This window comes from Vicugna pacos, chromosome 3 (genome assembly GCF_048564905.1).
Source record: "Vicugna pacos chromosome 3, VicPac4, whole genome shotgun sequence".
Taxonomy (NCBI): domain Eukaryota; kingdom Metazoa; phylum Chordata; class Mammalia; order Artiodactyla; family Camelidae; genus Vicugna; species Vicugna pacos.
In genome coordinates, this window is record NC_132989.1 from 36,671,411 (window position 1) to 36,696,727 (window position 25,317).

General features: G+C 36.2%; 1 protein-coding gene across 1 annotated transcript; it reads right to left on the minus strand.

The window, feature by feature from the left end:
* Positions 1-22,882: 22,882 nt before the first annotated feature.
* Positions 22,883-24,226, minus strand: FTMT (ferritin mitochondrial). Its single transcript, XM_006216506.2, has one exon. It carries the CDS (start codon positions 24,150-24,152, stop codon positions 23,424-23,426), a length of 729 nt encoding a protein of 242 aa, XP_006216568.2. The 5' UTR covers positions 24,153-24,226; the 3' UTR covers positions 22,883-23,423.
* Between the last annotated feature and the right edge of the window lie 1,091 nt (positions 24,227-25,317).

Here is a 25,317-nt window from a genome sequence, read left to right on the forward strand (position 1 = left end):
GTGATGTGGAGTGAGTAATGCTGAAGTCTTTGCTCAGCTCAGGTTGGGGTACATGCTGTGGTGGTCAGGGGAAACCCAGCAACCACTAGAGCAGACTTCTCTCAGCCCTGCCTGAGGGCAAGGCAGTGCCTGTATACATTTCTCATGAGAGGAGTCCAGCCTTCCCACAGCCCTTTTGTTAGTCCTAATAGTTCTCCAACCCATCAGGGAGGCTCATCTCCCCCATGTAAGACACCAGGGGTGGGGTGCCCAGTCTTTGCCTCTCACCACTCACTCCCAGGGTTGATATCTGACCATGAATTCTTCCTTTTTCTCTGAGTCTCCTCCCAGGGGCACAGGTCTTGATATGATCACTTTTGTTCCCCTACTACCCAATTACACGTGTATCTTTCTTACAGACTTGGTTATACAGGAGTCCTTCCTCCAGTTTACAGTTAGTTTTGAGAACTGAGAATTGTCCCATGTATAGATGTATTTTTGATGTGTTCAGTGGAAGGAAGTGAACTCCATGTCCTCTTACTCTGCCATCTTCATTGATCTCTCTGTGAAGAGATACTTTAAATGTGAGATAATAAGAAAAGAACAGGGAAAGAACTTAGTACATAAATGATGCACTGTGCGTGCACAATTGAAGGTTTCACAATGGTTTTAATAGAGAAAAATCATCAGATATCACAGGATAGTATGAGCATTCTGAATTAAGATGACAAACCTGTTAAGTATCAATATTTACATTTGATTTAGTGTAATAACCTCATCTGTCACACTAAATTCATGTTAATTTGAATTTTATTGCTTTTATAATTTTGTTTGTATACATTGTTAATTCATTTTGGTTGCAGAATTAAAGCTCTAAGCATAAGGAGTTTATACTTAGTTTTGTGTTTATACATATTTAACAAACATAATAATAGAAATAATTTGTCAACCCCAGAAAGCCTCAAGGATGATTTTTTTCCATTGAAGGAATTAATGTATTTCTGAAGTATGAGAAACACTGGATTTGCGGTATCAGAGGTAGAATGGGGGGAAGGGCAGCAGGCCAATGGAAGGAGGTCATGGCTGAGAAATTTGGGGAAAACTCCAGACTTAGATACTGAACTTACGCTACACCATTTTAACTTGTGCCAAAATATAAAAACATCTTCTCTTTTTATAACTAGCTCACAAAATGATAGAGAATGCTAACTGGGTTATTCTATATTTTTCATTTTGACAATATAAAAAAGTTTATAAACACACTTCTGTCTTGTGTAAACTGCAATGTGGAAAGTATGATTATTCCAGCAAGAGAAATTCAGTTTTGATCACAACTGAAGACACCAGAATCAGATATAATTGGATGTATTTTCAGGTGACCTTGACAATTTATTGTGCCACATTGTACAAATAGTACATAACCCCTTGTGATTTCAGAGTAAGTGTAATGGCCTCACAGGCTGAAGAACATGCTCCCTTTGTCTGATATGCTCCCATTCTCTTCATGAGTTGTTGTTACCTTACTTCTCTGTTGTATAGATTTGCTTGAAGAATCCTTGAGATTTCATGGCCCTATATACCAAAGGAACTGGAAAACCTTCCACTTTCAGTCATAATCCTCTTTTCCCTTTTTTTGTCTTCTCTTAGGGAGTGTTTGGACAGGTGGTCAGTAAAGTAAAAGTAAAATTGATCATAACTGGTCATGGTTTCAATGCTTGAAGTGGAAGAGCCCAATCCTTCCTGCTGAATCCATCTCTTTCAATTTCTAGAATGGGGAGATACCTAGAATGACTAACCTCCAGCTCCAGGAGGGCTGGGGATTTTACTCTTCCCTGCGCTGCAGGACAAAGAAATGTGGAAAAGTAATTAGGTATTGGATGGCATTTCTTAGCTTTCTGGGAGGAGGAGGTTCCTTTCAACCTGTGTACCGTGGAGATAATGGGCCCCTCTCCAGCAATGGCCTGGACACCTACATTGCCATAAAGACAGCCAAGCCAGAATCTCTCTGTTTTAATCTAAGCTCTAATGAAGCAACATTGATTTTGAAGACTAAAGAGAAAAAGCCTCGGAAGAGAGAGAAGAGGATTTCTGAGGAGAGAGTTTTGAAGAGCATTTGCAGTACATTGGGAACATTTTTGTCCTTTGTCCGCTCTTCCTTTAGGGCGAAGTGGGCTGTTCAATTGTATCATGTGTCTTCATGGAATTTGGGGCCATCTGAAGATTTGTGTTATATTGCATTTCTAAAAGGATCCAATAAAAATACAAACAATAAATCAGATAAAAATTACACTGCATCATTAGGATGAGCCTCTGCTAATTAGGATCATGCCTTCAAAAAAGTTAGATGATTCAGGTAAAATTTTAGAAACAACTTTTTGGAAAGAAACATTCTTTGGTACTTAGTGTAACATAATACTACAAAGTCTTAATGAAAAAAAGACAGTTTATGCAGGAAGTTTTATTTGTCACTGTACAAGCTCTAATGTGTACTATTTGTGTGTTGAGGTCCTGATGTTTCAAAAAGGAAATTCTTCAAATTGCTGTGATTTTGGAATCAAGTATCTCACTTTTATAAATATACTAGCTGCATTATTTGATAGAAAAATTAGAGCCACTGTTTTATAATGTCAAACTCCAGTAAGGTCAATGAAAGTGGAGGCCTAGTTTCTTATAGGAACATTTGTCTTGTAAATGCCAACACGTTTGATGGACATAACTTGTACTGAGCTGGTTAAAGCTATAAAGAATGCTGGAGAAATGGGATTAGAGACTTGAACCTTCTGAAAGTTCTTAAGCTCATTGAAAATTGTCTGGACGTATTCCTGATTATCTTTGTAAAAGGAACAAGGTCTGATTTCCTCTAAAAGGCCAGTCTTCCAGAAGATGCACAAATGTGCTTTATATAGTCACATATTTCTTAGAACTCTAAATTGCTAAAACCAAGTTGATCTGAGATTTTATGAAACAAATTCTCTCTTGACTATTTTGTTTCTTGTCTCTTGAATTTGTATATATGTTATAAAGGAATAGGCTGTCATGGTTATTTTAAAATTGTATTTTTATTTTACTTTATTATATTTTATTTTTTTTATTGAAGTACCGTCAGTTATAATTTGTCAATTTCTGGTGTATAGCACAATGTCTCAGTCATGTATATACATACATATGTTCTTTTTCATATTTTTTTCAATAAAGGTTATTACAAGGTATTGAACATAGTTCCCTGTGCTATACAGAAGAAAATTTTTTTAATCTATAAAATTGCATTTTTAAATTTACTTACATTATGGGTAAATCTGGCTCTGTATGGATAAGAAATAAAAAAATTAAATGAGGCAAAAATCACTCCTTTTAAACGTATTTTTTATTTTGTGCTTTATATAGAAGCAACTTCTAAATGGAATACTTTCAGGTATGTACATTACAAGCTACCTATTATTCCTTATCCTTGAGGAAGAATTCTTTTCTAAGAAGATAACGCTGATGACTGTGGGAATTGAAAAGCTGGAGTCAGAGAAGAAAATTTTCTTTCAAACTTTTGATCTGGAATAAAGAGCAATCTGAATGAAGCAAAGAATCTTCATCAACCACAGAGAATCTAGACAACCCCTCCCCTGGAGTTGGTTTTAGAGCACTGAAACACTTTTTTTTTTAAACCCATTGCAGCTGATGTTCTTGTTATGCGTGTTTTTCAAATATGAACTAAAGAGCTGTGTTATTATACTTCATCTGTGCACCAGAGAGGAGAACCTAAGGAATATGGAAATATATTTTCATAGCTGAATTTTGAGACATTTTCTTCCTTTCCCCTCAAATCCTCTGTATTTTCTTACCTTTCTCCTCAGTTTGGGAGATTTCTTCTCCATCAGTTGTAGAATTAACTTTGTGTGTAAAGGAGAGCAGACAGTGTCTCAGATGCTGATGAAGTTTAATTTTCAGCTGAAGTGTTTTTCATAAGTGTTCAAAACATTAAAGAGAGATCTAAAAAATTTCAGTCAAGTACGGAGTTATAACTTTCATGAAACTGGCATTCATTTATTCAACAAATACTTCCTGATGGCTGAGATGAGCAGAGCACAGTGTATAGGTCCAAATATTAATTATAAGTTGTCCATGCCTTCCTGCAGGAAGAATAAATACTTAGCTCAAATTAGAATTATGTAAAAATATCATAAACCCATTTGAAGAGCCAAGAACCCTCCCTAGAAAATAGATGGCATTTGAGCAGGATCTAATATATTAAAAAAAAAAAAACTTAACTCTGGAAGAATAAAGGAAATGACATCCCAAGAAGAGAGAAGGATGTATTCAAATGCAATGAGGTAATATCTTGAGAAATGTCAAGAAGTGTGGTAAATTATATATTTAATCTTTTTTTTCAGCCCAAGACACAACTTATCACTGACTTTTTCCACTCTTAACCAGGCATCTTTATCCTGTTATGGCCAGCGTCTTCCAGCCGTGCCTAGCCACATCAGCTGGAAGACCTGGCACAGCTTTGCTTAGCCCTTAGGACATTACTTGACTAGAGTAAAAAGCTTTATTGGTTTCTTTGGTCTCAGCAACAGTCAGAATCTGGAATCAACCCTGTTATCCTGGATCCAGGGTCAGCTGTGCTAGGGTGAGCTCTGACAACCAGGGGGTCCCTGAACTGCATTCTACCTCTGTCTACTTCTTTGGTCCCTTGTGCCAAACTTCAACCCATGAGATCTTGAATATATTGCCAGTCTCTTCCTCTGGCTAGGGGTCCTTCTCCCAGCATCTTTGTTCCTGGATGCTGTACTGTTTTGAAGGAATTGATTGGTCCATACTGACAACACAATTGCTTATGTGAAAGTATAGTTCCTGCTCTTTGTTTTCCTCCCAATGTGGATTTTCCCCTGGACTGAATCTTCTTTGATGTCAAACTTTGACAAAACCAAGTCTGATGTGGCCTCATCACTTTGATACTGCCCTTGGAATACTGACTTTGTCTATCAGCATCCCTTCTCTCTACTTTGAGTCCAGTTCTGGACTCAGGCCAACATCCCAGTGAAAAACTTAGGCTATTTGAATAAAAGTAACAGAAACTTATTTGAGCTAATCTAAGAATGAGACTAAGAAATATTTATTGGAAGAGTATGGGAGTTTTTCACACATAGACAAAAAAGCTATAAGACCAGGTCTTTAAAAAGGCAATACTGAGGCTAGAGACAGCAGGAAATGATGGGCTGTTTGTTCAAGATGCTGTCACCATTGGGATGAAATCATCTGCACATGTTTTTCCTTGAAATCCTGAGCTCAGTTTCAGAGAGAGTTAAATTCCTTAGAGCAATAGTGTATGTTTGATTAGCCTTGATTAATGTATATTTTCCTTTCCCTTTGATCAGGTCAAAGGAGGGTCCCTTAATTGACATCCTACCAAGACCTCAGTCAGTGGAAACAGAGTAAACCTTCAAACAAAATGATAGTGCTGCATACAAAAAAAAATTGGAATGGAGATTGGACAAGCAATACCAACATATCCAGTCTCAGTTATTTCCTCCTTACTGGCTGACACTGTTGAAGTCCAATATCCATCAAGACTAAATCCTCCCATCCTCCCAATTTATGACAATACTGGAATCTCTAACATTACTTTGTTCTTTTTGAGGCTTCTTTTTGGAGGATTCTTTTAAAGTCTGATCAGACTTGGGTTGCTTACCTAACATAATCAAAAACCAAAATCCTCTAGTCAAGGAACCACATTTACTTAACTTCTGTTAGACCTGAGGGAATAACAAGATATGATATATCTATCTGTAATTACAAAACTGCAATCAGGTTTTAAAAATCTTAGTATCTGAAACACAGTATCAAGATTTCCTAAGCCTCTAAATTTAGATTGGGTTAAAATTAATTATAACTAATTTGGTGATGTCTACTGAACCTTGAAAATGAAGAAAGTAATTTTAATACAAATTACATCTGTGCCCATTGTAGTTTAATATACTTTGAAGCTATTAGTTATGTAATTAATAAGATTTGATGTTTCTTACTGTTGACTTTAAAATTCAATACATGTTTTCAAAACTTCTTTAACAATAATACTGTAGTACTTACATTTTTTGTTTTGCTTTTGTAGGAGAGGTAATTAGGTTTATTTATTTAATTTATTTATTTTTAATGGAGGTACTGGGGACTGAACCCAGGATCTCAGGCATGCAGCACATACTCTACCACTGAGCCATACCCTCTCCCATCTTGTAACATTTTAAATGTATACAGTCCTTTTTTAAAAAAGTTATTCCTAATACCTGCCCTCAAGCAGTTCTCACTCTTCTCCATCTGATCAGCTGTGAATTTATTTATTCTTTGATTTCTCTTGAACAAAGCTGAGTGGTTAACATATCAGGACAGGATGATTTTTAAAGACATTTTCAATTAAAATAATCAATGATTCTGTGACTCTTCAGTATATTGTTTGGCTTTATCTTCTCCTGTTGTAAGCTTCTTACCACACATGAAAGAGTGCTTGATTCAATAAATTATAGCCAACTATGACTCTTAATTTAGTTCAAATGTGATGCTAAGTAGGTCAAAATGATTAACTGTAACATTATGTACAACAGGTATTTTTTCAGAGACCTTCTTTCTCCTTTGATTATTCTCCAATTACATATTGCCCCTCAACCATTTTCTAGATATCAGTGTGTGTGTCTACTGTCACCAGGGAGAACAACTATCAGGTGAGTGAACAACTCAGCATAACTCATAACCAGGACTGGAGAAAAAGTAACTTAGACTTGCTTTTTCTCCCCTCTAAGAATAGTCTTGTAATATTATCTCAGCTGTTGGATTGTGGTGCACAAGTGAAATGGTAGAACAGTCAGATTATAAGAACCTCAATTAAAAAAGTAAACAACAACAACAATAAAAAGCCATTTTCAATTTATTTCTTTTATTATAACTACTATTTGTAGCAATAATCATCAGATACTCCTGACTGGAACTTAGCTTTCTGTGCAGCACATTTCAGAAATATTTCATGAGAGCAAGAAAAGAGTTGTCTTGTGTTAAAGGACAGTGTACATGTTATAGGAAGGTGAAAGAGACTCCTGACATTAAATACAATAAGTTTTATGATTGCACTTCTTAGAAAGCAATGGTGCATTCTTAATCTGGGCTCAGCTCCATTGCTTTCAATGAAGAATTCTTACTATAAATGCATTGAATCAATCTGGATTCAATGGAAAGCGATAATGTAATATGCAGAATATTTCTCTCAAATCTTTGCTGCCAATGAATCACCTCATGATATAATGCACTGTTGATTTCAATAAAAAGTTATTAAGTGCATAGTTTGAGTATATAAAAATATAGTTTAAAAACAGTGTAACCAAGCAGCAAAAATGCTATATTTGAAATTATTAAAAGATGTATATTAGGAAGTACCTCAAAATATGGCTCACTGAAACACATGATTCTTTTGCCATGAGACATAGTAGGGAGATATGTTATCAAAGGAAGAAAGAAATCTGAGATTGGTATGAAAACATAAGATTCATAGAAAGTCCTTGTGAAATCCACAAATCTGTATTAAATGCCTACTATATCTCAACATTGTGTTAACATGCTAGGATAATGATTTTCAAAGGATAGAGATGGGGACATAACAGAATATATCATGATTTTTCAAATAACTTCTCTAGAGGACTGTATCAGTACCTGAGAGCAGGTGGCACATAGGGATGATTTTAAAACACTTACCACCTCACTGCCAACTTACTATTTTGAGTTCATCAAAGTCCCTACCTGTATCAATGTGCAAGGTGTAGCGGGAGGTAACATTTTTGGAAGAGTTAGATTAAGGGGCTGGATATCCTAGCAGCCAATCTGTAGGAAACCTTGGATTTCCACATGTGACTCCTCACACAACATTTCCTAATGACATAGTCAGTTTCTATAACTAAAAATTTCAAAATGAAAACTGCCCTTAACCTTTATTCATCTAAACAATGACATAAAAGGCACACTGTAGGCCATGATACCGCCCTAAACCAATCAGTTGGCAATCACCTGAAATCAGCAGTCATAGAAGCAGAATTTCTGAAAATTAATGATAAATGGAAAGAATGCAATTTACTAGAAAAGTATTTCATTTTGCCTAAAGTTTAAGCCCTTTAATATTGCCTTCCAAGACATTGCTTGTTCACAGTACTATATAAGAAAACTCTAGCAAGAACAAAAACTGTAAATAGGTTGGAAATGTTTTGCTACCTCAGAAGCCAGGAAAATAAAATACATCTATTTTGGAAAAGAATTCAGAACTATATTCCTGTATATAACCTTTAATTTTTTTTCACTGTCAGTAATATGATCCAGTTGTGATTGAGAAAAATGTGAAATGAAAAATAATCCAAATGAGCTCAGATATTATGCATGTAATAAATCCTCTAGTCTAAATATGAAAAAAGAGATTTACATTTTTGTGAATATAAAAAAAATCTAGTTTCTCTCTCCAAGGTAAATGCTAAATTAATTTTTCATTTTCATTTTTATTTATTTTTTATTTTTATGGAAGTACAGTTGATTTACAGTGTTATATTAGTTCCCAGTGTATAGCATAGTGATTCAGTTGTACATATATATATCATTTTCCACATTCCTTTTCATTATAGGTTATTACAAGCTATTAAATATAGTTCCTTGTGCTCTACTTTAGGTCCTTGTTGTTTATCTATTTTATATATAGTAGTTTGTATCTGTTGATCCCAAACTCCTAATTTATCCCTCAAACCACCTCCTTTTTTCCCTTTGGTAACTGTAAGTTTGTTTTCTGTCTGTGAGTCTGTTTCTGTTTTGTAAATAAGTTCATTTGTGTTGTTTTTTTTTAGATTACACATATAAGTGATATATGATACCTGCCTTTCTCTGACTGACTTTCTTCACTTAGTATGATAATTTCTAGGTCCATATATGTTGCTGCAAATGGCATTATTTTATTCTTCTTTATGGCTGAATAGTATTCTGCTGTTTTTATGTGTGTGTACCACAACTTCTTTATCCAATCATCTGTTGATGGACATTTAGGTTGTTTCCATGAATTAGCTATTCTAAATGAGAAATTTATATTTAAAGGCTTTGGACTTAATGGAATCCTAGGTTATTAATCTGCTTGGAGTGTCTTGATTTGCTGCCAACTTATAAATGTGGAATAAAATCTAATATAAGATGGCCTAGTACAGTCATTACTAATTGTGATGGACAAGGAGGAATTCAGGAAAATGTTAAGAATTGATCCAAACCTTAAAGGGAGTTCAGGAATTTATTTATAAAAGAAAATAATGGTCATAAGGGACTTGTTGACTTATTTCCTGAGACTTCTTTTTTGTCCATTTGTGAAATGCTTTTGTTTTAGTTAACTGGATTTTTAGTTCAATAAATCTATAGTCACATATGTGGCTGCAAACAATATGTTATTTAATTTCCAAAATATCCAATCAGCATTTTTAATTTTTAAAGGATTTTATAGTAAGAAGAGAGAGATTGAAGGCTATCTTTGTATTTCTCTGGATCCTTCATCAAGACATCTGATCAGTTTAGTGACTAACATACTTGAACAGTCTTCATTTTGCTGAACCTTGACCCCACATTAACTGTAGCAGCCTGAAATCCATTACAGAGAAGGCAAGTCACCTTTGTAAGTTAAAGATTCTCATAAATTATTTTCATTATAGACTAATGGTCTGTGAAGATTCAACTCTTTCCAAGAGTTGAACGTACTGTTTTCTGCATACTGTGATGTAATAGGGAAATTAGAAGTTAGTTTAAAGCTTCAGCTATTTCAAGAAAATCAATTTAGACTCCATCAAAGTACCATTTAAGTTATCTCCTAACCAGATATTTTATGGGAATTAGTGCAGAAAAACAGTATTTCTTTTACAAATTTTGTTAGTGATGGATATTTCATGCTCTGGTTTACTTTCAAGTTTGGGAGGAGGTCAAATTAAATAATACCCATTTATAATAATTATGATAAACTACGATTTTCTTTGCCATGTCCCACTTGACATAGCCTAGTCACTGTGATAAATGCCTTACATACTTTAATGTAGCACTCTTCAGAACCCTTAGAGGAAAATTAGAAAACCAGGGCACAGAAAGCTCAAAAACTTACTCAAAGTAACACAATTGGTAAATGAAGAAGCCAGAATTCAAACCCAGACCTGCATTTTCAATCCCTTCTCCATTAAGTGGGTGTAATTGCTTTCCCCAAGTCACATGGCTGGTGTGTCAGCCAGGATGGTTTATTGCAAGTAACAGAACCCAGATAAAATACCTTATGAAAAGAAAATATGTTGGCAGGGTATAGGGGTGATCCACAGAATTTTAAAATGTGCTAAAGAAACCGTAGTTATTTCAGAGGTCAGGGATTCGATGAATAAAATCAGATCGGTTTCTCTTTTCATTTCCTATATTATACTAGACTCAGAAATTTTACACATACTATTTTATATCTTTGCCAACATTCTGTGGATACGCTATTATTCCTTTTGACAGCTGTGATAGCTAAGACATAATGAGTGAATTGATTTGTCCAAGGTGGGTGACTTACTAGTCAACCCAGACACCCCAGCCCTCCAGACACTTGTACTGTCCTCTGCTAATCTATTTCTCTTTTATAAAGGCCAACTGTATCACTATAAGTATTAAATATTTCTTAATTTTAGAGAGGCTAAAGGAAATACTAGTACATTTTAAAGAGAAAATCAATTTAATATTTGAGATTCTCATATACCTCATATATTCTTGTCAATATGGACCATATGAAGCCCAGGAACATCACCTAGGCAATGAATCTACAACTTATTTAAAGCGTTTGATACTAAAGTATACTGTTAAATAAAAGTTACCTTTACTAATAAGGATTTCATTAATTCTCTGTAAAAATTTTACATTAAAATGCTTTTCTAATACGTAGTTATTTGGAATATAACATTTAGTTTTTAGCTGATGCACAATGGGTAAAAAACTCTTTTGATAAAAATTATTCAGTATTCTTTTCTTAACCTTTACCATATGTAGACATGCTAATAAAATAAAGATGAAGCTATGGATTAGTTTCTGTGATACTTAGGATTTTTTTTTTACTTTTTTCTTATGTGATTTCAAATAGACAGTTTTCCAAATTAGACCCCTTATCCACAAGATGGTGTCCTAACATTAGCAACCAATAATCTGAGCTTACAAATAGTGTTGATGTTACCTGGTAAAAATGTTTTTCAAGTTGAAAATGCCAAGTTGAAAAAAAAAATTATTCCTCAGCCTGTGGTTTTGTGCAAAATGTACTTGGGAAAATGTATTGTTCAACTCAACTTGATTAACTCTTGTCGTAGATTTGTATTTATTTACATTAATGCTACACTGGAATACTCAGTTCATAAATTTCTAATTTAGCTAAAACGAAGAGGAAAACTGTTTTACTTGAAAATCACAACAAAATGTCAAATGGCATACTAGTTGAGCTTTGTGTAATATACATTGTGTTGTATGTCATGGGAAATACACTTAAGAACTTAGTATTTTTTATCATGTTTTTAAAATTTCCTTAATGATTTGCTTTTGAAATCATGGATGGCAACATTTAGTTAATCTTGCACCTGAGTGCATTTAAAATTTGAATGTAGTAAATGCTGTTTTCTGCCTTTAAAAACCAACATTTATTTCCTGGATCCTGAGAAATCTCTGGTTCTAATAATTCTTACTGGTTATCACTGATTTTTGAATACATACAGACACTTTCCAATACCAATTCCTGAGGGAAAAGAGGTTGGATGCATTTGATTTCTTTTAAGACAGCCTGAATTAAAAAAAGAAATTGTTTCAGATAAAATTAAGTAGACTGATGATCTCTAACTCTGTTTAACACTAACTTAGAAGAAAGCTAGACTTGTCTTGCATTGAAAGCAGTACTTCTGCTTTTAAAAGATGTTCTCCATGTTTTGTTAGTTGTTAAAAAGTTATTAAAAAGAGTGTTTTGGGGACTTTTCTATATTTTCATCCTGAAAAAGAGAGTTCATAGAAAATCACTTGGCTATGTTAGAGGACAAGAAAGAAGTATATCAAAGTGGGATGTATAGAATCACTTCATAAATTACTCTTCACATTAATGTGAATTTTATACAGTTTTGAAAATAAATCTGGAAATATAAGTTAGGACAAACTATATACATACTCCTGAACCTAGTGCTGCTTTTTTTAAAAACATTTTTTATTGATTTATAATCATTTTACAATGTTGTGTCAAATTCCAGTGTAGAGCACAATTTTTCAGTTATACATGAACATATATATATATTCATTGTCACATTTTTTTCTCTGTGAGCTACCATAAGATCTTACCTATTTCCCTGTTCTATACAGTATAATCTTGTTTATCTATTCTACAATTTTGAAATCCCGTCTATCCCTTCCCACCCTCCACCCCCTTGGCAACCACAAGTCTGTATTCTATGTCTATGAGTCTGTTTCTGTTTTGTATTTATGCTTTGTTTGTTTGTTTTTGTTTTTTGTTTTTAGATTCTACATATGAGAAATCTCATATGATATTTTTCTTTCTCTTTCTGTCTTACTTAACTTAGAATGACATTCTTTAGGAGCATCCATGTTGCTGCAAATGGCATTATGTTGTCGGTTTTTATGGCTGAGTAGTATTCCATTGTATAAATATACCACATCACTACAGAAATAGAAGCACCAGTCTGTTAGGCATATGTACAATACTACTACAGCATTTTTCATGGAAGCCAAAATAAAAAAATACTGTAACAAGATGAATGCCCATCAAAAGATGAATGATTGAATATACTATTATATGTCTATACCATAGAATATTATTTAGCTGCTAAAACAATGAACTAAAGCTATGAAGCTATGCAAATTACCTAGAGGGAGTTATGTAGGTATTATTGAAAGGGAAAATTAAGGAATTTATAATAAGACCCCATTTTAAAAATAGAAAAATCATACATTTATGATACATATGAATATGTATATGCCCATATATGTTTGCATGTGATTAAATAGTCATGGAAGGACACATAGAAGAGTTCATACTAGCTTATTTACATGAGATTATTCTTGTGGGCTTTCGCAGATTCCCCAGAAGGCAGACTCAGAGATAGAGACTGGCATGCAGGAAGTTTATGGAGGAGTGCTCCTAGGGTCAACCACTGAAGGGTAATGAAGGAAAACAGGTTAAGCTGAGGGAGGGACTGGGCTGGGATGCCACCACAACAGCAGCTCGGCTGATCCCATGGAGACCTCTGGAGCTGGGGATGTTCCTGCACGGTCATTCCAAATTGGATTGGAGTCTTTTTGCTCTAGCTTCTCTGTTTGCCTTCCCCCTCCTAACCCTCTTTATTAACCAGTCATTAAATGTGGACTGCCCCCAGGAAGGAGGTGTGCTGGAGCTCCAGCTCTTTCCAGCTGAGGGTAATCCTTAGAAGGGAGCTATCAACTGTCAACGTTCCCAGCAACTGATGGAATAAGCACTTTAGTCCTGAAAGGGGTAAGGAAATCTAGTTGACACACCATAACATTCTCAAAAGAATGGGGTGCAAAATGATGTAGTTGAATGGGCGAGGAGAGAGGAAGAGGTGGCCACACAAGAAAAGAGAAAAATAATTTTACTAAAAGCATTTAAACAAGTGGTAAATGTGCATCAATACTGCAGGTGGTATGGGAGTAGCAATGCTATGAAAAATTCATAATGTTTTACCTGGAAAAACCTTCCCAAACCTTCGCAAACCTTTCTTTACCTAGTTTTCTGGGTCATCCTTGCTTTTCAGTGTTTCACATTTTCTTTGACAACACTGAAGGGATAAAATGCTCAGCTCAGTAAAGAAGGATTGAGAAGTAAGCTTAAAGATTTTCTTTTCAGAAGGAATAAATGTCTGATGAAAGCAGTTACATAATTCTGTACACTTATTTCACGATTTTGGCTCTGGTAACTATATTCTTACTGAGATACTGTATCTGAAGAAAAAACTTGTCTTGAGAGAGATAAGGCTGTTGATAATTTACTGTACCTTCATGTATTATAGTAAGGCTTTCTAGACTTTATATACAGCTTTGTAGTTTTCATTTATTGAATAGCTATCATATACCAGGCAGTTTATTAGGCCCTGGGGGACTCGAAACTAAAGACTTAGTGATCAGAGCCTTGTAGGGAAGACAGATGAATAAATAGTTAATCACAGAGTGATAAAAGCCATGATATAGACAGCTAGAGTGCTATGGGAGTTCAAATAACTGCCCAAACCAGAAGGTTGCAGGTTGAAGATGTCAAAGCTTTCAGGTAGAGAATACTTCTGAATTGTGGGGTAGATATTGGGGCAGGTGAATAATAAGGAAGATATAAGGGTAATAAAGACACACTCAGGGAGCTGTAAGTAGTCCAATATATTGCAGTCAAGACTGTCAACTGCATGGATTGGAATGAGGGCACCAGTCTCAGGAGACCATCCAGGGGAAAGAAGCAGGAACAAGACCATAGGGAACAGTCAAATAGGATTATATGAAGAGACTATAATAAAGCAACTGTTTATAAAGATGTGGTGAGGGAGTAGGGCAAGGATTGGGCTGGATATTTCCACCCAAAGCAAGAGTTAGAGGGGTTTTTTAGAACCTGGAGACAGCGGGGCTAAGTAGAGGGAGCTGCCTTCCTCACAGGAGGCATGGCTTCTGTGGAGAGATGCTGCAAACCTTCAGTGACATTAAAAGGAGGGAGCTGGGAGAACAAATACCTTGATGTGACCACAGGGGAAGTGAGCCCATTGATGTGTCCTTGTAGGGTAGAATGGAGAGAGGTGGGGACGAGCAGAGAGTGGTTCTGGAGGGGCAAATAGAAAATCTTTTCTTTGCATGACAGTTGCAGAGTTGGAGATCAAGTAGGAGGTAAACAGACAAAGAAGGGGAAAGGAAACAAATGGAGCAACATGTCACGATTCTGTGGCAGGAGTGTGCGTGGTGAATCTAGAGACTAAAATAATGCCAGTGCTGCTAGCAGAGAGAGAGCAAAGAGGCGGGACCTGAAGTTACAGAGGCAGACCATACAGGGCCTGTCAGGCCAAGTTAAATACTCTTGTCTTTTTCCCAAGAGCAATGCAACACTGTTAAAGAGTATGATCATGGGTAACAGTGAGTCTGGGAGAGTGATCATGGTGACTTGCACTAAAGTGTTAGTGGTGAAGAGGCAGAAGATGGACACAATCAGGAAATGCTTAGAAGGTAAAAATTAACAGAGCTTGGTGACAGTTTGGATATGAAGGTGAGGGTAAGGGAAATTGTTAAGAATGGTTATTAGGTTTCTGACTAAATCAGAAACACTTTGTGAAAAGATTCCTTTTCCTTCCCTGGCAATTGTAACTCTTCTCTGTGTTCCCACTAACTTTTCTCTCAATTCCTCATTCCTTGTAATGATCATTTCTTCACTTATGCTTGGCCAGTTTCCCTGTGTGGCATAATGAACTCAGCTCCTTTTGTTACTTACTAAATCATTATGTTTCACAGATTTCCAACATGAGTTTTATCCTATAGGTTCATTCACTTAGCACCTCACTTCTTTCCAACTCCCTACCCCTTTGGATGCAGTCTGTATGAGATTAGTGATGGATTAGTGAAAGAGCATGCTACTAATTAGAAGTCTGTTGTCATTAAAATTCCTTCGGGTTTGTGACACTGAGATTACCCAATTATTTCTATCTTGCTGTTTCTATCTTCTTTATAAATACCCCTCTGGTTATCAAAGAAACAGGTCTTTTGCCCTTTCAAGATTACTAACATACAGTGTCTGGGTATTTCAAAGCACAGAGTAGCCAGAAATAGCATGGTTTATCCTAAAACTGGCAAGGTGTTCTTCAAATGTATTTTATATTAATCTCAAAAGAAAACTTTTGAAACAAACCTATTAAACATTTTCCTGTTTCAATGTTGGATAGACTCTCCTTAACTCATGTCAATAAGGAGAAAACAAAAGTGCTTCAATTATTTTGTGTGAATACTGTTCAGTCCTGTTTCAAGAAGAGAATCATTTTTCCATATGACCATATGAACCCAATAGTGGGTACACACACACACACACACACATATCTCATAAATGACAAAGGGAATTAACAACCAAGAAACTGAACTCAGGTACTGCTGACATTTGTGACAATTAATGTGAAGCATGTTGCGTTTAATGCCTCGGATGAGGAACTCTGCATAGATCTGTTCTAGAAGTCTTTTCTAGGAAGGCAAAATGGTATAGTGAAAACTCCCAGAAACTGAAATAGAAACATCAGAATTTGAGTCTAGCTTAACAACTTATGAGTCTCAGTTTCTTCATCAGTGATACAAGATAACATCTAAATTATAGGGTTGTTGTGAGAAATAAATATGTTAATGTATGAATTGTACAGTAGAATGCTAATATTACTTATTGTTATTAGACTTTAAGAACACTGCCTCTAATTCTAGTTTCCTTGAATTCACAATAAATTGGTTCCTATTTTTCTATGTATAATAATTAAAGATATTTATTTGAATGAAGAAAATGCCTGACAAAGATCAGGAAAAAAAAATCTTTAGAATGATGTTCTTAACGGAGACATCAGTTTCCTGCTTTGGTGAATATACAGATAATTCTAGGTTTTCAAGTTAGTGCAGGGCTGTAAAAGTGATCTTGCAAATTGAAACTATGCAAATAATCACTGGGAAAAATTAACAATTGTTGTGTGACCTTTAAACACTTTTTTTGTTGAACATTAACTACTCCTTTAATGTTGATTATAAATGTAAAGGGAAATGGAAATAATAGTAAAACCAATATTTATTTAATACATTATAATTTAAAACATTAGAAACACTGAGAAAGCATTTTACTTCTTTGAAAAAAGTATCAAGTGTAGTTTGATCAGTGTTTGCCTTTTTCTTCTTATAAAGAAAATTAGCATATGGAGAAAATTATTTTTTTCATGTCTTGATGAATTGTCATATTCCTTTCAAAATTTGAACTCATTTCCAAAATTTTATCTTTTGCATTTTCTATGTTGTGAAATATCTCCAAAAGTTCTTTTAATATGAATTTTTTTTGCTGGTGTCACTCCTCTGGGATATCATCCTTTTTGTCGTAACTGCTCAGTTAGGTCAATAAGTTCTAATAATATCCAATTTTACCTCTAGCAGTATTATTGCTTTTCATTCCTTTGTTATACTTTCATATTCTGATCAATTTCTCCTTAGATTATCCAATATTATAAAATGTCACATGGATTTTTTCCTGAGAGACAAAGAGGCAACACAGCTATATGCTTTATTATCTGAAGGTAAACTGAATAACAAATGCACAGTGACCAGTCACTGACAGACTTTAAAAGAAGTGACATGACTGGTACATAATCATGATGTGCATCTGCTATTTATGTAGTCATTTGTGGACTAAAGAGTTATCAGCAAAATTTGTTCTTCATGCAGTTTACTCACAGTAAATTTACCATGGTAACTGAAATTTGAACCATGCTATTCAGGGACTGTTTTTATTTAACTAAACCGTATTAAATGAAGTTTATACATTCGGAACAGTGTGAAATGAATAGTTAGTTATCAACGGCTAACCATAGATATGCAAGCAGATAGTTAATAGTTAATAGTTAATCAATGGCTAAGGAGAGAGCAAAGAAACAAACAATTTTGAGAAATGCCTTAGGCTAGAAAAAAAAGAAGAGAAATATCAGTCCTCTTCCAACTTTGTATTTGGATTATTTCTTAATTTAATGTAGGACACATTATAGAGAAATGCAGTGTATGTTTTCTGCTTAGAAGTGAGTGAACTTAATAGCAGTTCCTATTTATTTCCTATATTAAAATTTCGTGATTTTTAAAAAGGTGATCATTTCAAGTGGTTAAAATTTCAAGAGACACAAAAGACTCTGTAATGAAGAAAGGCTTACTAGTGCCCCTTTTCCAGCTAGCAGTTTCTCTTCATTGAGGGCAACTGACATTATCCTTCCAGAGATAGTCTTTGTGTATAAAAGCAAACATATTCACAAACACATTCACAGAATGTTCTCCCTTTTTAAAACACCCATTCTAAGCAGCTAATATTTTTTGAGCGTTTCCTATGTACCAGACAGTGTGTTGAACGTTGTATGTTTTATTACATTTAGTCTCCCAATATACTTTGAGGTAGGCTGTAATTATGGCAGAGGGAAATCTATCTCTGAAAGTTTAACTTCTTTTCCCAAAGTCATGCATTAATATGTGGTGGAGCAGTTATTCTCATGTAGGTATTCTGGATTCTCAAGTGCAGGCTTTTAATGACCAGACTGTACTGTCTAGGATCTGCATAAAGGTCATGCAATAGGATTTTATTAGTCTAACAGTCCTTTTATGGTACTGGAAATTCTTTTTGCTAATTCAGTCTATGAAAATACAGGGCTTTAGGGGTTTGAGAGAGACTAAGGTTTGTCTAAAAGCATTAGATACCTCTCTCAGGAGGTTGTTTGGCTACCATCTGTACTGGGAAATTGGCCAGGTGGCTTGGAAGGAGCCCAACTCTGAGTGCATATCTATGGTCTGTTCTCTGAGACTGTCGGACAGTCCCTCTCCTTGTTGGGCATTGGAATTCTGTCTGACACTTAGCAGGCGCATGAGCACACATACACACACGAACACAAACACATATCATGCATGTTCATTTATTCATTCCAAAACAAATATAAGTATTAAGTGTCTTAAACTTACACAATAGAAATATGAAGCTTAGGAATGCCTAACAACATATGCTAAAGCCTGTGCCACTTTTTTATTTCATAAACTGAGTGCTGCTTGGCAGTTTATGTCTAACAGTCTCTTGTCGGCAGAGACACTACCCTGGTCAGGACTGGTTAGCAGTTGGGCATGTTTTCTAGCTGTCTGCTTCCTGAATGTGGCTCTTGGAGCACTCACTCTTGGAGGGGGTGGGTGAAAGGTCTAATGCTCCCTTCTCTCTGCTATGCACACCTCTCATCTTTCTTTATTACAATGGAGGTGCCGAATGTTTTCTTTGAGACCTTTTATTTGAGAGTGGAAAGCTTAAAGGTGAAGTTCAAATTTTTAAAAAATCAAGTGAACTTTGTTGGCTTCAGGAACTTTGGGTCACAGTTTCATGAAGAAATTTATACACACACACACACACACACGCACACACACAGAGTCTGTCCTAGGATATCTTGGCATGCAGACTAAATGCTTCTCCAACCAAGTTTTACATGAACTAGACAAAACCTGATTAACGATTGAATGTAAAGGAAGATGATTTTCAAGAGTGACTAGTGTTAACGGTAATATGCTGTATTTTCCTGCAAGTCCGAAGGCCTTGGATCTTGGCATCACTGAGTGTTTGTGTTCAAGAGTAAAACAATCTATCATGATATTTAGGGGCTTGGAGTCATTTCTTTCTGTATACTAGGTTTTTGTTTAGAAATCTAGCCTCTGCTTGGTTCAATAACAGGCCCATGCTTTTTGATTTGTGAAACTCCAGTCTTTGCTTTATAAATATTAGACAAAGAATAAAGATTATATCCATCTGTAAAAAGTCTTATATTTACTATTTTTGTAAAAATATCTGATAAATGAAGTTAATTAAAATATCTCTAGATAGAGGTAGCTGTATCTCAGTAGATAATCTCATTTGCTACATTATTTGCAAGTTTGAGCTCAGCCAGTAGAAGCACCCTCAATTTGCCCTTTTCTCATCTTAAAGTTTATGTCACCTTCTCCCTCTTTTATGCATTCTGTTTTTGGAGAGGATGCCCTTTCAGGTCATACCTGGGTTCTTTATCTTGTGTTCCATTCTTCACTGGAACTTCATTCTATTACTTGCTTCTCAAGGCTTTCCCTTTTACTAGCTTCTTTCCTCGTCCTGACAGCATTCACAGCTGTCCTCTAACCTCTGGTACCTTTAATTGCTTAAAAAAGAAAAACATTTCAAATGAGAATTCTATATTCCCTATTCTGAAATAACCAATGACTTATGCCAGATTGCCATCTCTGATGGCCTTTTTTTTTTTTTTTTCAAAATTGAAGTATTGATTTACGATGAGAACAAACTACTGGTTACCAGTGGGGAGAAGGAAAAGGGAAGTGCAAGATAAGGGTATGGAATTAAGAGATACAAACTACTACTTTGTATAAAATAGATAAGCAATGAGGATGTATTTTACAACACAGGGAAATAGAGCCACTGTTCTGTAATAACTTTAAATAGAATATAATCTGTTGGCCTTTCAATCTATAACCTCATTAAGCTCTGCAGCATTTCATGGAAACTCTCCTCTCATGGCTTCCATTGTTGTTTCTTTTTTGGTTTTGCTATTTTTATGTTCTTTTTCTGTATCCTGTCAAGGCTTCTTTATCTAATCTCCTCTAGATGTAGAGCCTCTCTAATTTTCCCAGTTTCTATATTTGGTTCCTCTCTTCTGTCTTTCTTTTCCCTCCTCTCTTCTTTGTCAGTTCAGTCTTTTCAGTTTTACTTATGATCTCTATGAGGATAACTTCCAGATTCACTTCTCTGATACTAACTTTTTGAATGACGCAGACCAGCGCTTCCAGCTGGCTTCTGGATATCTTCACTCACTCACTCACTCACTCACTCACTTGCTTAGTCATTCACTTACAGTCGTTGAGAACCTATAAAGATAAGTACTGCTGTGGAGCTGTGGAATTGGTAGTGAACAAAAGAAAGTCCCTGCCCCACAAAGCTCATGTTCCAGTGAGAAAAGAAAGTATAAGCAAATAAAAAAAATGTGTCAGGTGGTGGTAAGTGCTATGGAGAAAAACCGAGTACGAGGATGGGATGGAGACTGATGGGAAATGTGGTGACTGATTTAGATTAGATAATAGTAAAGTCTCTATAAAATGCCATTTGAGCAGAAACTTAAAAGAAGTGAGAGTGCACATCTGGGGCAAAGCGTTCCTTCCAAAGAGAGGGAACAGGCCCTAAAGGAAAGAGACAGGTGGAAGAGAAAATACCTCTTTGACCTAATTTTAAGTATATACCTTGTAATTATACTGCTTCTTACACTTTTACACACACACACACCTGTCTATCTATGGTACACATAGAAGTATCAGAGGCTCAAATCACAGAGGGCCTTGTTGGGCATGATAAGGACTCAGACTTTTGCTGCAAATGAGAGTAGAAGCCATTGAGAGTTTTCTGAGCCAAGAAGTAACAAGATCTGAGTTACACTTACAGAGAAACACTTTGGCTACTGTTTGGAAGCAGTTAGACCAGTCAAAAGTATAACCTAAAATATAATTATACAGGGGGTAAAAAGGATGGGAATTTGTAGCCAAGGGGCAAAGATGAAGATTGTTGGCACTAGTAAAATTCAGGATTTTGCTGAAGGTCTGGTGTAACCTATGAGAGAAAGATAGTACTCAAGAATGACTGCGCCTTAAAAACTGGCAGAATGGGATTTCCATTTATTATGAAGCAAAGGACTTTGAACAGGTTGTGGAGGGTGGTAAAATCAAGAATATGGTTTTGAACATATTATTATGAGATGTCTATTAAACATCTGAGAGGAAATATCAATTAAACATTTAGATATATAAGCCTGGGGGCAAAAATTAACTATACAAGCATGTTATTTGTCAGCAGATATATATTTAAATAAAAGTCACAGGGCTGGATGAGATCTTTAGAAAACAAGTATAGATAAAGAAGAGGAGAGATCCAGATGTGTGATGAATTCTGAAACACTCTAATGTTTAAAGTTCGGGAAGAGAAGGGGGTGTAGGAAGGTAGATGGAGGTAAAGAATAGTAAGCAAGAAATGAGAAGTCCTGTTAGCTGTTTGGGTAAGAGGAAGGCTGAGAAATCACTAGATTTATTTTTAAAAAGTCACTGATGATCTTGACAGAAGAATAAAAAGATTGGTGTGGTGAACAGTGAACACAGCCTTAAGTTTGTAGGGACCAAGAGATAACAGAAGAATTGGAGATAGGAAGCAGAAATAACTTTTTCCAGAACTTCTGTTGTAAAAGAGAGGGTGGTAGTTTAGTGTTTGCTGGAGGGAATATAAGTCCAAAGGTAATCATTTAAGAATAAAAAATTAGGACAGATAACACTATTTTTGCTTCTCATGGGAACCAACCAATAGAAAGAGCAAAATTGATCATGCAAGTGAGAAGACAGGTGTAGGTGTGATGTCCTTGTATCCTTGAGTATGTGGGCAAGTTGGGATTCAGGGCACAGTGGGAGATTGGTTTTAGAAAGCAAAATAGATGCTTCAACCATTGTAGCAGAACAAAATGCTCTGTATTTGAATACAGATGCACACTATGTGATCAATTTAGTGAGGAGAAGGTGTGAGGAGAAATTTAGAAATTCATTCTAAATTTTCAGTGAAATAAGAGGATAATCAGTTGACGGGGGAAGGGAGGAGATTGGGAGATTAAAGATGAGAATGAAAAATAATTATCTAGGATAATGGCTACTAAGTCTTTTTGGCTGCAACATAGAATAAGAAATATCACCCTCCAGGATATAAATACATGAACATACACACAAGATAAGAATTTCAGGAGACAATATCCTTACTTCACTTATTTTCACTTAAATTCTATTTTAACAAAGGTAGATAGTAACTCACTAAACAAGGACTGTGTTGGCATACTAATGGGTTGCAATCTGTAGTTCTTCAGAAGAACTAAAGAGGACATTTTCTGAAGCAATGTCATAGCAAAACAAACCAAATTAAAGACAGAATGTAAAGTGAGACTGATCAGCATAATCAAAAGCAAATCATTATGCACTCCCTCACCCCAAGATTTCTTGTTTTTTTGTTTTTAATTGCAAGTCTTCCCAGAGCCCTTAAAATGCTAACACACACTGTGACTTTCCAAGGCCAGCATTGATACCTTATGTAGCTTTTCTCGAATTTATTTGATGACAAAATCCTTTAAAAACAGATCACACTTTGGGAAAGGGTAAAAGTTGTCACAGAATTTTGCATGTATGATTTTTACAGTACTATATATTCTTCATCTTGTTTTAGTTATTTGCATATTCATCTTACTCATGTTTCCACTTTAGCCTTTAGCATAAAGTCTTGAAGATAACAGACACTTACTGAAAATCATGGAATTTTAGTGAAGAGGCATGAACTGGAATAATATTTGGTAACTGGATAAATTTAGTTTGCATCAATTTCAGTACCTTTTTTGCAGTCTTTTTTATACCATCTCATCCTTGGCTAGGAAAATTATCTTGATGCTGGGCAAAAAGCCAGTGTTAACATGGGGCTAAATACTTTTTCTCTACAAATCACTTTATTGGGACAGTATACCAGAAGAATATAAAAAGGTAGAGGTTCATTTTAAGGGCAGGAAAGCATTAAACAGCTGACTCTGGGTCCTGGCACACCCTGGGCGGTGGAGAAGGCAGCCTGTGGATTAGTTCTGATTGTTTTCACTTCCAAGGGTATGTTTGTCAAAAAGGTACTCCGCTAGGCCAGAATCCGGGGCCCCCATCTTAACCAAGTTGTGCACGTGGTCAGCTAGTTCTTTGATAGACTTCACCTGCTCATTTAGATAGTGGGTTTCCAGGAAATCGCACAAATGGGGGTCGCCTTTGTCTGAAGCCAAAGTGTGCAATTCCAGCAACGACTGGTTCACATTCTTTTCCAAGAGCAGGGCACACTCCATGGCATTCAGCCCACTTTCCCAGTCATCCTGTTCTGGTTTCTTAATGTCCTGAAGGCAGATCCGTCCTCCCCGCTGGTTCTGCAGCCTCATCAGCTTCTCCGCGTGCACAGTCTCCTCCCTGGACTGTCGGAGGAAATACCTGGCGAAGTTGTGCAAGGCCACGTCGTCTCGGGAGAAGTAATAGGCCATGGACAAGTACACGTAGGACGCGTAGAGCTCCAGATTGATCTGGCGGTTGATGGCGGCCTCGGAGTCCGGGTGGAAGTTCTGGCGCACCCGCGAGGGGGCGCAGGCGGGCCGTGCTGGGTCCCCGGAGGAGGCGGCTGCGGCCAGCGGACGGCGGGGGGCGGCGGGCGGAGCGCCCCAGAGGTGCCCCAGGACCCAGCGCGGCGGGAACGCAAATCCGTGGCGCGCACTGCGCAGAGACACCAGCGAAGTGCTGATGTGTTTGGAGAGGGACCAGAAACAGGGCAGCATGGCCCCTCCCCTGTAGAAGTGGGGAAACTGAAGCCACGCCGGCTCAGCGAGCGGTGGGCCCCGGGGTCGTCAGGTCTGAATCAGAACGCAGACTTAAGCGACCGCGACTGCGTCACACGCCCCTTCCCTTCCAGAAGCACCGAGTTCCACGGGGAGGGCGTCTCGGGGCGCGAGAGCGGGTCGCGGTTGGGAAAAGACAGACGACAGTTACAGACGTTGTCCCCACCGTCGACGCAAGATTTGTGTCTTGGGCCTTTGTAATTTACTACTTCCCGAAATTTTAAAATACTGTTTAAAAAGTAGGAAAAAAGTAGGCTGTGACTTGCAAAAGAAAAGGGTAGGGGCAAACCGTACTTGCCCTGCCTCTCTGACCTTTTTCTGTCCAAGGACCAAGGAATGGGGGAGGCAAGGGGGTGAAATAGGGTAAAGCAAAAATCAGCACCAATTCATCTGAGAGAGTAAATAAAGGTCCACATCCAGAGTGGATGTTCATAAGTTGACTTCCTGATTGTTTTAACAAATTTAAGTATGGAAATAATTGCCAGTATATTGGGCAAATTTCCAAGAGTCTGCAGTAAAACAGTGCTGTCTTTTAAAAAAACAAATTTTTAAATATAAAATTTATCTTCATTTAAAAAATTAGATATTGTAGAAATGTAGGAAGAATATATAAACTAGCTCTAAATTCTTGTCTTTGCTATGTAGATACATATTTTTAAAAGGACAATTAAAAATTAAATATAAAATAGCATTTGGTTTTGAAAGAATACACATAACTGTTGTAGTGCATTGAGAAAATAATTAACGCACAGAAGAAAATTCTAAAGCTTCCTAATTCTTCCTCTACCCAGAGAGAACTATTGTTAAAATGTTGATGTTAATTCTCACAGAATAAAATAACATAATAAAAACAGATATCACAGATGCACAAAAGTAAATACATACATTTTAACAGCTTTGTAGAGGTATAATTGACATAAAATAAACTGCAGATACTTAAAATGTACAGCTTGATAAGCTGTGAACCCATCACCAAAACTGAGATAATGAATATACTCATCACTTTCCCATTCCCCTTTGTATTTTATAATCCTTTTCTGCCTTTCTCTGCCTTGTTTCATCCCAGGCATCCACTGATCTGCTTTTCCTCAGTATATAGGTTAGT